The sequence below is a fragment of the Lemur catta genome, chromosome 7 (assembly GCF_020740605.2).
Source record: "Lemur catta isolate mLemCat1 chromosome 7, mLemCat1.pri, whole genome shotgun sequence".
NCBI lineage: Eukaryota > Metazoa > Chordata > Mammalia > Primates > Lemuridae > Lemur > Lemur catta.
This window is the reverse complement of record NC_059134.1, coordinates 64,963,955-64,978,242: the sequence shown is the minus strand read 5'-3', so window position 1 is coordinate 64,978,242 and position 14,288 is coordinate 64,963,955. Positions and strand designations below refer to the sequence as shown.

The following is a 14,288-nucleotide window of genomic DNA, read 5'->3' as shown; positions in this document are numbered from 1 at the left end:
CAGGGACAAGTGTCAAATTTTTGGTAACAGAATTTGGCATTCCTGGATGGGGCCCATTGGAGACAGAATTCTCATAGACTCATCTCCTACCCGAAGCTTTGGTTCAGCCTCTTACGAGGCACCTACATGAATACACACATCTTTGAGAGTGTGATTCCTTGATGAATTTGGTGGGACCTCCTTTGAGAGGACCCTGTTTACAACTAACTGTTTATATGCTTGGGGTGGTCCAAGGACCGAAAGGTCCCCTGATACACAGGGAGCCCAACATGTGGGGGTCCACCCTTTTGATTATTGGCAGTTTCACTCAGATCCTTAGGCTTGTATTGATAATATCTTTTCATGCTGGGTAGAGGCTTGTTCTACCCAAAGGAAAGAAGGAAGCATTTAAGGTTACCAGAATCCTTCTGGAGGAATTCACTCCAAGATGGGCTTCTACCAGGAGCTGACAGGGCCTTCCCCGAGTTCCTGCACGCGTACAGGAACAGGCCTTGGAGGACAATGGGATGACAGGCATCAACAGCCCAGGGAAAGAGGGCAGGCAAATGGAGAATAGCATGCTGGTGATGGAGGCCATAGACAGACGGCTATAGAGACAGCTCAGCAGTTCCTCCTTCTACAGTGAGGATGTCATCAGACACCCTATTGCCAATAGGACCCAGGAGCACATTCCACAGAACTCTGGACATTTCACAAGATTGACAATAGACGCCCCCCCCCCCCCCTTTGTAGCAGAGGTAACCCAGCAAGTAAACAAAGCCCTATACCTAGAATAGAAATTGCACACATCCTGGAATTGTTACAGGAAACCTATCTAAAGTGGGATAAGATATTGCTGCTTGCCCTCCTCTGGATAAGGGTAAAGCTTGAGAAGCAGGCTTAAGTTAAGCCCCTAAGAAATAGTTTATGAGAGACCCTTCCTAACACCCTGAGGTAAGTATGGTAATATAGCCATGAGTAACAGAAAATAGAGTAAAACAGTATGTCAGATGAGTGCATCAGGTGCTAACCACTATACATGAGTTTGCCTCTGTCAAGTCCCCACTCCACTTGGAAGCAGAGGAGCGGAAGGGACCCTATGAAGTGCCTTAAACAACTCACACCTTGTTAAAATTGTCAGAAGTGAAACCATGGGTCTATCATACCAAAGTAAAGAGATGTAGCCCCCAGTAGAGGGGCCAGCCTTGAGGTGATTGAAAGTATCTGAGAAAAAGAAAAAAAATGAAAGTGTTGATATTTTTGCTAAAACAAAACAACAAAAATTAACACAGGATGGATTAAAAACTTAAATATAAGACCTGAAACAATAAATCCTAGCAGAAAACCTAGGAACAAGTCTTCTGGATATTGGCCTAGGAAAAGAATTTATGACTGAGACCCCAAAAACAAATGCAATAAAAACACAAATAGGCTGGGCGCGGTGGCTCACGCCTGTAATCCTAACACTCTGGGAGGCCGAGGCGGGTGGATCGCTCGAGGTCAGGAGTTCGAGACCAGCCTGAGCAAGAGTGAGACCCCGTCTCTACTAAAAATAGAAAGAAATTATCTGGCCAACTAAAACTATATATATAGAAAAAATTAGCCGGGCATGGTGGCGCATGTCTGTAGTCCCAGCTACTCGGGAGGCTGAGGCAGTAGGATCGCTTGAGCCCAGGAGTTTGAGGTTGCTGTGAGCTGGGCTGACGCCACGGCACTCACTCTAGCCCGGGCAACAGAGCAAGACTCTGTCTCAAAAAAAAAAAAAAAAAAGCACACAAATAGACAAATGGGACTTAATTAAACTGCAGAGCTTCTGTACAGCAAAAGAAATAATCAAAAGAGTAAATAGATAACCTATACAATGACAAAAAATATTTGCAAAACTATGTGCCTGACAAAGGACTAATATTCAGAATCTATAAGGAACTCAAACCCAACAAGAAAAAACTAAACAACCCCATGAAAAAGTGGACAAATGACATGAACAGGTATTTTTCAAAAGAAGATATACACATGGCCAACAAACATGAAAAAATGCTCATCATCACTAAGCATCAGGGAAATGGAAGTTAAAACCATAATGAGATACCATCTTACTCCAATTAGAGTGGCCATTATTAAAAAGTAAAAGAACAGATGTTGGTGCAGATGTGATGAAAAGGGAATACTTACACACTGTTGGTGGGAATGTAAATTAGCACAACCTCTATAGATATCAGTATGGAGATTTCTCAAAGAACTAAAGTGTACCATTTGATCCTGCAGTCCCACTACTGGGTACCTCTATCCAGAGGAAAAGAAATAGTATCAAAAAGATACCTGTGTCTATATGTTTGTCACAGCTTAATTGACAGTCGCAAAGATATAGAATCAACCCAAGTGCCCATCAGCTGATGAGTGGATAAAGAAAATGTGATACATATACCATGGAGGTAGTGTTCAGTGATAAGAAAGAAGGAAATAATGTATTTTGCAGCAACTTAGATGGAACTGGAGCCCATTATCCTAAACGAAGAAACTCAGAAGGAGAAAAATAGATGCTGCATGTTCTTACTTATAAGTGAGAGCTAAACTGTGGCTACACACCGGTACACAGAGTGGTATAATGGGCATTGGAGACTCACAATTGGAGAGGATGGCAGGGGTTAGGGATGAAAAAGTACCTGTGGGGCACAGTGGACAATACTTGGGTGATGGATACACCAAAAGCCCAGTCTCCACTACTGTACAGTAGTATATACATGTAATGGAATTCAGCTTGTACCCCCTAAATCTATTTTTAAAAAGGTAAAATTAATTTGAAAGAAAATAAAATTTAATTAAAAAATAGTAATAAAATGTGGGATTCCCATGCTTGGTCAGGCTCTAGGCCCAACAGTCAAGGAATGACCAAGCTGGAAAAATTTTACAGATCATCAATTAGTCTCATACTCTATCTTTTAGATGAAGAAAATGAGACTCACAAGATTTGTGAGTAAATTGTTTAAGGTCAAGCAATTTGTAAGTAGCCAAAATAGATTTTTTTTTTTTTTGTGAGATAGGGTCTTGCTCTGTTGCCCCGACTAGAGTGCAGTGGCATCATCATACCTCACTGCAACCTCAAACTCCTGGGCTCAAACGATCCTCCTGCCTCAACCTCTTCCGGTATCTGGGATTACAGGCATGATCCACTGCAACCACCTGGAGGGGCTAGCTTTTAGAGTAAAGTGCCTACGTACACGTGTAGCCTTTGGGAGCTCTCACTGTGTTCAGAAGAGTATGTGCATATCCAACTAATTTATTAATTAGAAAATAACACAGGATTAGATTCCTTAGACTATACCAGGGTGGGGAACTTTTCATTTTGGAAGGACACATTAATTTAGCTGTAATCAAATAAGGGTACATTCAAGAAACTTCAATTATATATACTTAAAAATGTACATTATTTTGTAAAAATCTAACTACTATGTACTTAATAATTTCAAAAAATGAAAACTGTTTATTAATTTTAAAGTTAACTAACCTTTTAAGGACTTTGTTGTGTCTGCTTTTTGTTGGAAAGCATTTGAATATTTTGTTGCAGCATGGAGGTCTGCGGTTTCAGTTGATCCTCTAGATGAGTATCAGTCATTTGTGACCTTCAGGGCGTCTTGATTTGGGTTAGGTAGGAGAATGTAGATTCGCAGCAATAAGCAGTTGAAAAACAAGAAGGCATTTTTTGGGCATGTTGCCAAAGGCATGGGTATTCTGCATTTTTCCATATTTCAATTGGATCTTTCTTAGTATCAGACAATGACTTTAAAATGTCATCTACTGAGAGCTCAATCAATTCCATCTATAGTTCTTTAGGTGCCTTGGTGATATCAGCTAGGTGAGACTGAAATGCTAATTTGAGTGTGATGTCATGATTCTCAAAGTCAGTGAACCTTTCATTGTATTAATCAATTAATAGGTCTGTAACAGCTGCGTATTCTTCAGATGATTCTCATATGTCATCCTGCTCATCAGTGCTTTGCTAACTGGGGAAAACATTCATCCGAAGTTTCCGTTTGAAGAAGTGTTTTGTAAAAAGATAGCTTTTTTCCAAAATGCTCGGATTTTTTGCCACATGTCATATATAGATTTAGTTTTACCTTGCAAAGAAATATTCAAGTTGTTTTGATTTGACATGATACCACACCAAATGCTGCATTCCTATAGAAATCTTCTTTCAGTAATTCACGTTGCTGATTCTGTTCTTCATACAATTTATTTGTTCTCTCAGAGATAAAATTTTGGCTAACACCTGTCCCTGCCATAGCCAACACACTTTAGAATGATAGGACATATCCATACGGAATACCCCATCATTCAACTGTAGCGTGTTACAAAACTCATGATGCTGTATTACATTTACAGGAATATAGTTAACAATACTTACAACTTGTTGCAAAGTGTCACAAAGTAGTAGCTCTAACGCAGAGATTTTGCTGATGCAAGATACAATGAAAAGAAATGAAAGCATCTGGAACTGTTAATGCTTCTTTTTTTTATCTGTGCAATAACCCTTCGTGTTTTCCTGTTATGGAAGGTGCACTGGTGTGTACATACACTCACTAAATCTACCAAATTCAGTCTAACTTCATGACATTTATCTTGAAAGTTGTTAAAGATATCCATTCCCCATGCTCTGTTTGCAAGAGTGCCCAAGGTGAGTAACTCTTTGTAGTTGAAGAAAATCTTCTGTTATGACCCCAATGAAGTATAAAACCTGTACCCAGTCAGTAGTATCAGTTGATTCATCCAAAGTGATTGAATAATATATATTTTCCTTTTGAAGTATTGTGTGAAGTTCTGTTAAGTTGAAGGCTAATTCATGCTGCCAGTCAGTTCTCCTTGAAAAAGGCAGTTGTTTGTACTTTAAAACATTATGGGGCTGGGCACGGTGGCTCACGCCTGTAATCCTAGCACTCTGGGAGGCCGAGGCGGGTGGATCGCTTGAGGTCAGGAGTTCGAGACCAGCCTTAGCGAGACCTCGTCTCTACTAAAAATAGAAATAAAAATTACCTGGACAACTAAAAATATATATACAAAAAATTAGCCGGGCATGGTGGCACATGCCTGTAGACCCAGCTACTCGGGAGGCTGAGGCAGTAGGATTGCTTAAGCCCAGGAGTTTGAGGTTGCTGTGAGCTAGGCTGACGCCATGGCACTCACTCTAGCCCGGGCAACAGAGCAAGACTCTGTCTCACAAAAAAAAAAAAAAAACAAAAAAACATTATGGGGGTTTAAGCATCCTACAACTTCGACAATGCTTTCTTTCACAATTTCTACATCACTGAATGGCTTCCTTTTTTTACCCCCAAGTATATAAGCTACTTTAGAAGTTGCTTCAGTGTCATTATTTCCAAGTCTTATTGCTGCTTGAAAGAATTGTCTTTGCTTTTGCTTTTCATCTTTTAATTTCTGCAGTATAACCTTTTGTACCTCTTTCTCTAATTTAAAAATATTTGTGGTCCTTAGTGTTATAATGCTGATGAGTATTGAATTTCTTTAATGTTGATATTGCAGAATTACAAAGCAAGGAAATCATCTTATCTTTAGCAGAAACAAGATAGTATTACAATTCCCAGTCCTATTAGAAAATCTGCAGCCTGAGCAAGAGTGAGACCCCGTCTCTACTAAAAATAGAAAGAAATTATCTGGCCATCTAAAAATATATATACAAAAAATTAGCCGGGCATGGTGGCGCATGTCTGTAGTCCCAGCTACTCGGGAGGCTGAGGCAGTAGGATCGCTTAAGCCCAGGAGTTTGAGGTTGCTGTGAGCTAGGCTGACGCCACGGCACTCACTCTAGCCCGGGCAACAGAGTGAGACTCTGTCTGAAAAAAAAAAAAAAGAAAAAAAAAAGAAAATCTGGTCTCTTCCTTCAGTGTCCTTTTGGTCTTCTTTGACGTGATGGGCTGTTAAAGCAGACAGAATTAAAAAATATTGTCGAGCTGTGCAGCTATTCATAAATTCCACTTTAAACAGAAACACAGTGCACCATTGTCAAAAGTCGATAACAGACTGGCATACTTGACTTGACCCCCATAAACTCTCACCATCCAGCCTCATGTGGTATTGGTGCCAGTCAGGTGGGGGAAGTTAGAACTAAATCATGAGGTTAGGAGCTGTCGATGTAGCCCTTATGGCTTACTTATGTTCTAATTGTCCCAGTCAATTTGGGAGGATTATTTCATTGAAACTTATTTTATTCTTTGGTATTTTAAATATGTTCATTTTAAAAATAAAATAAAAATATAAAATATAAAAATATAAAAGATGAACAAAAATGTATTAATAAAACTAAAAGGATTTGTTCTGTAAATTTGGATTCAGTCAAATAGGCCACACTTAACAGACCTAGAAGGCCACATGTGACCTTAAGGGCATAGATTCTCTACCCCTGGACTGGTCTAAAAGACCATGAATTTGACAGCTTGTTGTATCTCCCACCAAGCAGAGCAAATTATGTGAGTTTGAGGTGTTACCTAGACAAATATGTGCCCTGCAGAGTATTTGGCTTGGCTAAAAGGAAGGCAGTGTTGACGGAAGTGATAGTCCTTGCTATCAAAGTTTGTCCTAGCTGTGGTTTGGAGCAGTCCAGTCTGGATAGGTTCTCAAACCCCAATCTCTTTCATAAAACTAGTTACATGAGAAGATCAGACATTTTAGAAACACTAGGTACATGAATTGGATTAGGTGTGGTACCTGGAAGATGTTAAGCAGGAGGCATAGCATCAGTAAAAGTAATGGTTATATGTACAAATCTAAAGCTATCTGACAAAGATAATGTGTTGAGAAAGAAAGTGAACAAATCTGCCTGAAGGGGTAACGATGGTTTGTCTTGATTTTTCTATTGAAAAGCCCAGTGAGCAGCTTTCCAGGGTTATTGCCTTAGAAGACTTTGTGGCCTGTCCAGGGTTGGGGGCAGTTCACTGCCTGCATTTTGGGTACTTGTTTGTGAATGTCTGATTCCTGAGCACCACAGTCAGCTGGTCATATGGGCCAGGGTACAGCCTGTCTCTTCAAGGAGCAGTTACCTTCTTTACTTCATGGTACAGAAGTTGTAAATTTTCCTTAACTTCATTTGAAGATGAGATGATGGAGAGCAATGGCTTCCAAAACTCTGTGATGCTTTGTGTGTGTGTGTGTAAGGTATCTCTATTTAAAAAGTGCTGATAGTAGTGAAGTAGTGATCTAAAAGTAATAGTAAGGTTAATTCTCATTTAATTAGAAGTGTGTATTCCCTTCCTAACACTGTGCATCATCAGTCAAAGATGACAGGAGATGCTTTCTGATTTGTATAGGGGTTCAGAAATTATCTGGAAAGCAGGGAGAATTGAAATGCTGGGGCAGACAGCGAGTTGAAGACAAAACAAGTTGGTTTTTCAACATGTACCAAAAATAGAAGTGTGACTTGGTAGCAGTACTATGCTGGTTGGGCAGTCTCTTTCAGGAGTGTTTGTAATAGGAAGAATACAGTGACATCTTTTAGTGTAGGAAGTAAACTGATTATACCATGAGTGGCACTGCATTGGTCACCAATATAGGATCAATTCTGGGATATCCCAGAACACCAGTATGCAGAGGATAGCATATTAACCTAATCATATCCATTCCCAGAGACAAAGACTTCGATCATTCATGCTGCAGATAATCTGCAGATAATGTGAAGTAGACCTTGTAGGATTGGTATCGATGTGGTGAGCTGAGGCAGTCCATGTGGTACTTGTCTTGGGTCTGGAAAAAGGGATAGCTTAGCTGCCTTCAAGGAGTTCTGTTCATGATATAGCTTTGAATGCTTAAAATGTGTTGCCTGCAGCCTCTGTTTTAAAACTGACAAGTAGTTCAAAACATTAAAAACATTTTTTTAATTAAAAAATTTATTAAAAAAAATTAAACCTTTTATTTGACAGACTCATTTGCAGTTGTAAGAAGTAATACAGAGAGATCCCTGTGCACTTTAGCCAGTTTCCCTCAATGGTGACATCTTGCAAAACTATAGTATATTATCAGAACTAGAATATTGGCATTGATATAGTCAAGATACCGAACAATTCCATCACTTGAAGGATTCTTTGAGTTGCCCTTTTATAGTCACATCTGCCTCCCTTCCTCTCTTCCCAGCATTGCCCCCTGCCCCAGCTATTCCTCACCTCTGACAACCACTAGTTGGTTACACATTTCTATAATTTTGTCTTTTCAAGAATGTTATATAAGTGGAATCATACAGTATTGTAAACTATTGGGATTGGCTTTTCTCACTCTTGTAGGGCAGTTCTACTGGTGATGAATTCTCTTGTTTTACCTGAAAATGTTTTCATTTTGCCTTCATTTTTGAAGGCTATTTTTTTTGTTTGTAGAATTCTGGGTTGACAGGCTTTTTTTTTTTTTTTTTTGTTAGTTTTTTTCTTTCAGTACTTGTAAGGTGTTGTTCCATATCTTCTTGTCTCCATTGTTTCTGATGAGAAGGCAGTGGTAATTTCATTCATTTTTTTCCCCCTGAATATAATATATTCTTTTTCTCTGGCTCCTTTAAAGATTCTCTCTTACCTTTGGTTTCCAAAAGTTTGACTATGATGTACCTGTGTTATTTTCTTGGTATTTATCCTGCTTGGTGTCTACTGTGCTTCTTAAATCTGTACATTTTTATCTTTTACCAAATTAGGAAAAATTTTGGTCAATATTTCTTCAAATATTGTTTTCTGCTTCATTCTATTTTCCTTCTGGAACTCCAATTATATGTACGTTAGACTTGTTACTCCACATATCTCTGAGGTCTTCTCCACTGCTGCCCTTTCTCTTTAATCTTTTTTCTCTATTTTTCAGATCAGATAGTTTTTGGTGTTTTTTTTCAAGTTCATTAACTCTTCTGTCATCTACAGTCTGCTGTTAAGCCCATCCACTGAATTTTAGTGTCTATTTCTCTGTTGAGATCTATTTTTTTCATTCATTATGGTCATAGCTATTTTAAAATCCTTGTTTGCTAATTCCACTATTTGGGTCAGCTCAGGGTTGATCAGTGTTGATTGACTCTTCTCTAGAGAATGGGTCATATTTTCCTATTTCTTCCTATGCGGAGCAATTTTGTATTATGTCCTTGACATTGGGTATGGATATGTTGTGGAGACTGGATTCTGTTACCTCCCTCCAGAGAGCATTGATATGTATGTATGTGTGTGTGTGTATTTTACTAACCATTTCCCTGCAGTGAGTGGCAGCTTGAATCTCAAGTCAGTCCTTTTAGCCTTAACTTGGCTGCTTGGGGTCTGCTCCATGAATGCATGGTTCAGGGATCAGCTGGGTTTACACAGGCAAAGTTTTTACGCAGATTTTGGGACTTCCCTTTGTTGGTTCTCTCTGGGATTTCCCTCTTTCACTTCCCGACTGCTGTGCTTGCCTTGATCAAGCTAGTAAGACTGTGTTTTTTATCTGAGTTTAACCACCTCTTATGGTACAGACTGGGACTTGCCAGGCCGGAAGCCATAAAATGGGGAAACTCACCCAGTGTTATCTTCTTTGAAATACGCAGGCAGATTCTGAAGGGGGAAGAAGCATCAATACTTTCATTCTCTAGTAACTTAAAGTAGTTGTTTTTTATTTTCATCCAGAATTCATAGTTGTCTGTAGGAAAGTTAGTCTGATAGTAGCTACTCTGCCATGACTGGAAGCAGAACCTCTGTCAACTAGATATGAATTATTCTGTTGACAAAGTATATTTTTCTTCAGTTCTAAACTATCATTGTCTCAGCTGGGTACAGTGGCTCATGCCTGTAATCCTAGCATTCTGGGAGGCTCAGGTGGGAGGATTGCTTGAGCTCAGGAGTTTGAGACCCAGCCTGAGCAAGAGTGAGACCCTGTCTCTACTAAAAATAGAAAAATTAGCTGGGTGTTGTGGCAAGTGCCTATAGTCCCAGCTGTTCGGGAGGCTGAGGCAGGAGGATCACTTGAGCCCAGGAGTTGGAGGTTGCAGTGAGCTATGATGATGCCACTGCACTTTAGCCAGGCCAACAGAGCAAGACTGTCTCAAAAAATAAAACAAAACAAACAAACAAAAAAGATTATCATTGTCTCTATAGAAGTAATACATTTAACATAAATGTGCAGCTTTGAGATTTTTTATAAAAATTTTCTGATGACCTTTCAGATCACTTTATGCAGAAATTTTGAGGATTTGATCTTTAAAAAAATTTTTTTTAACTTGCTCATGTGTATATGTATAAAAGGAGAGAATTTTGCATCCAGTCAACGTAGGCTTCTCCTTATAGGAAAGGAGAAAATGATGTCCTAATTTGGGTCAACATCAACTTGGAAAGCAGTTATTTAGTAATGCATATGCTTTAGCCTGTATGAAAACCTGCCCATTTAGGTTAATCTGTTAATGGTCAAATGTTTCCTTCCCAAATTAGGAGAAACAGAGCTGTGGTTTTTAACTTTTTTGGGTCATGGAACCTTTTGAGGATCTGATGAAAATTGTGGTTCTCTTCCCAGAAGAATACATAAATTTTCATACAAAATTTTGTAAACCATTTCAGAGAATTCAGGGGTTCTTTTGAAGCTTTCTACCTTAAGCATCCCCCATTTTAGGGTTATTTGAATCAAGTTAGTACCAAAAGGCAAATATCAGTACAAATGTCAGTTTGTTTCTGGCTTGGTCAAAGCAGAACAAAAAAACAAAGAGTCCATTAGAAGTCCTTGTAAGGCGTGCAGGCTTTAAAAATTTGAACTGTACTTGTGTGGAGGCTGATTTGCAAAGATAGACACCTAGTTGACTAATTTTTAAGTTGCTGTTAGAAATGGGCTTTAGTTCTTATATCCAGATCTGCTGATGTTTGTGTACTCTGTATGTGTTGGACAAAGAATTATTTGTTGTTTCTAGGATAATAGGACCATTGTTGTGATGTCATATTCCCAATATTGTTTCAATTTTCCAACAGTCTAAATAATTGAGGGTTTAGACACAACAGGTTTCAGGAGGTGAGTCTGTGTAGGTGTTTTTAAGGCACTAAGTTTCCTTATTGCTTGTTTTTACAACTCAGCCCTCAGTAAATAATTAAAGATTGAATTGTTTCAATAAAAAGATCTCAGATTTGTGAATTCCTTTCTTCTCGTACCTTTCTGACACTCCTTATGGGTGGCCGAAATGAATAGGATTTGTTTTCTTTATCCACCTCCTTTCCCCTTGCAGTGAAAATACTGTGCTCCCGCTACTGATCCAGTCTAATTCACAGAAGGACTTTGTCTAACACTGGCACCCTGTGTAGCGCCTTCACTAAGAACCTGACTCTTTAACAAGACTTAAGGGGCAGGAGGTGGAGAGGTGGTGGCAGGTGGTGGTGGGGACAGAGGCTCTAACAACCACTTCTCCCTGTGATTCATAGCTTCTCCCGTCTCTTTGGCCATATTCCACATCAGCTTGTCATGCTCACCTTTGGCTCCATTCTTCATCTCACTGGTTGTTTAAAATTTTCCCCTGAAATAGTCCTGTGTCTCATCTTCTGAGACATGCTTATCGTGTCTCAGGACATACCTTATGGCCATTTTAAGAAAGCGTCTTTTTCGAGGAGGCTTTCACATAGGATAGTGATAGCTGTCCTGATTTCTCTGTATGTTTTGTGTTTTCAGTGTTTTTACTGAGGGGATTTCTAGCCTAGGTAGGAAGAAATGAGCAAACTGACAAGTAAAAGTAAAGAAGCTTAAGAGGAAGAAATAGTTGTCTTCTTTCAGAAGTGAATGCAGTTTAAAAATACATGCTAAGAATTTCAGACTGTAGACAAGATCATTATGTCAGCTGCTTGCTGCTTAATTACTTTGTACAGTAAGTGTAGTCTTGCCATGGTGGGCTCTTTGCAGGTGTTGCTGAAAGCTCTGAGACTAGCTCTACATGAGCCTTTGTTGCTGCAGCTATTACCAGCTTCCTGCTGATTGTGCCGATCCTCTAGTGAAAATTACCAAATATATTTTGAGAGATGAAATTTGCTTGAACAGAAAGTTTCAGAAGAATCTGAAAGATTTGGAAGAAGGCATCAGGAAATGGGAGGGATTGAAATTAGGGTATTTGCTTTTACTAAGAGGTTATTGGGTCTTGTCAGAAGTTGAAAATTGTGAATATAGGCTGCTGCTTCTGATGATAGATAGAACTTTAGAGAATAAGGTGGAGAAGTTTTAATTATAAAAGCAATAACTTTCTGACTAGGATTATTATTAGTTTCTGGAACAGGTGCCTTAGAATTATTATAAACTCTTCCTTTTTAGAGACGTCTGAGGTATCTCTGGGGATGATTTAGGGTGAAGGACTTTCTGACTTTATGTTCATCTTATCCTGTCATGATGAAGAGTACATATTCTTTAATAATCATCAGCCCCGAGGGTTGCAAACCAACTTAGAAAAACTATGGTTGGAAAAGAATTTATTCTGTCAACTAGAGCACATCAACAGGATCCTGTGCAAGTGTACTCTGAATGGTTAGACCACACAGGCTGAAGATCTGAAGCCTCCCAGATAATAACCTTCCTGTGAAGTAGTTACTTGTGTATGTTCTTTTTCCTGTACATTTAACAGGATCCTTGCATAGGTACTTTGTCAGGTTCATCTGTATCCCCCACAGTACCTAAGTCCCTTGTATATCATGATCACTCAGCAAATAGGTATAGAATTCAATTGAATTGTCCTTGACCATGTTTCTCATTCAGTTTTCCATGACACCTACTAAATTTATTTGTTTTGAACTATTTAGGTGCATTTAATTTGTCTCCTGCTCCCTAACCCCCTAGAACAAGCAATATTCGGGGCAGTATACTTTTGGATAAAACATTAGTGATTTTATAGTAATTTGATATTGGTTGAGCTCTTCATTCTCTTATATGTTATTGTAATGTTTTCCAAACTGTGAATTGTGACCATTAGTAGGTTTTCAATCAGCATTTTTTGTTTTAGTGATACAGAGTAGAAAATATGAGAAGACATCATATATAGTAAGGGTAAGTATTGTTTTGTAAAATTTTTACTTTAGGTAAATTTATATATACACACACATGTATGTGTTTATTGCTTTATTATGTAAAATGTATTTTGTACTGTGAGTCATGGTCAGAGTTTGAATAACATTGCTTTATTGTAATATTCTGTTATTTCATTTATCATATAGCACTATGCCAGTATATACAGGCTTCTAAAGCCAGGGATGGTGCCAGCCCTTTCATTTCAAGTACGACTGAAGGTAAAAACAAAACAAAATTGAGACTACCCAAAGCTTTCCAGTGGTTCTTACACGTCTCTCCAATGGCATTTTATAACCTTTGACCTTCTAACTTCTTGTGCTTTTTCTGACTAGTAGATTGTTCATATTTGTATCCCTCTAGGTGGTGGGTTCTTTGGTTCTTCCTCTCTTCACTTTAATGTTCTTAATTTAATAAACTCCAGTGTTTTTAGGAGGAGGAAGGGGGAAACAAAGGAGAATTCCAGAAATTTCAAATGATTCTCAATTGACAAAAGATCTCATTAGATTTACCCTGAAATCTGCTTTCTTAATGTTCTTATATCTTCCAGTTTCTTTGTATTCATTCAGAGATCACTGAAATGCATTGTTTATTCTGAATTTAAAATAATTTATGCTTCCATGATGTTTTCAGTTGACTTTAAACAAATTAAATGTGGCTTTCAGGGGAACAAAAAGATAGATATAATCCTTTATCATTCCTTGTGCTTTCTCTCTCTCTCTCCCAAGAAAATTAACCATTGGGTTTATAGTAACAATTTCATTTTGAAGAAAAGCAGACAGCTAGTTGTGTCTGATATTAACCATACTACAACTTTTTAGCTTCTTTACTGACCTAATAACTTTAATGCCTTTCCTCTTCTTAGATGGTTGGCATACTAACCCCCTTGCCTTCATTTCTGTACCTTGCTGGACTGCCAGGCTCAGACATTCATAACCCTGTGATTCAAAGGGACATTGTGGAGATGATTTGCTTCATTCTTTTTCTTACAGGAGAAAATTTTGAGCAGACGCCATTAAGACGAACATTCAAGTCTAAGGTTCTTGCACGATATCCTGAGAACGTAGAATGGAATCCTTTTGACCAAGATGCAGTGGGAATGGTCAGTATTTGTTAGATACAAGTCTGAGATCATTTACAGAGTAATTTATAGTATGATTGTGAGTTCAAGCTGTGGTAGCAGTCGTCCCACCAAGTACCAATAACTTTTGAAGAAGAGATTGTAATGCATATTGTTTATAATTCTGCATTTTCATCAATATATAAAATATTCAGAATATATTAAATATACTAAAAGTCACAAT

The 14,288-nt window shown here is 38.5% G+C and overlaps 1 protein-coding gene across 1 annotated transcript in view; it reads left to right on the top strand.

Moving 5' to 3' along the window:
* Positions 1 to 14,288, top strand: part of DENND5A (DENN domain containing 5A) — a 107,766-nt gene that overhangs the window by 33,892 nt on the left and 59,586 nt on the right. The window contains exons 2-3 of the mRNA XM_045557486.1: positions 13,134 to 13,205; positions 13,977 to 14,086. Of these exons, the coding sequence (XP_045413442.1) occupies positions 13,134 to 13,205; positions 13,977 to 14,086 (182 nt within the window). The remainder of the gene's footprint in view (positions 1 to 13,133; positions 13,206 to 13,976; positions 14,087 to 14,288) is intronic.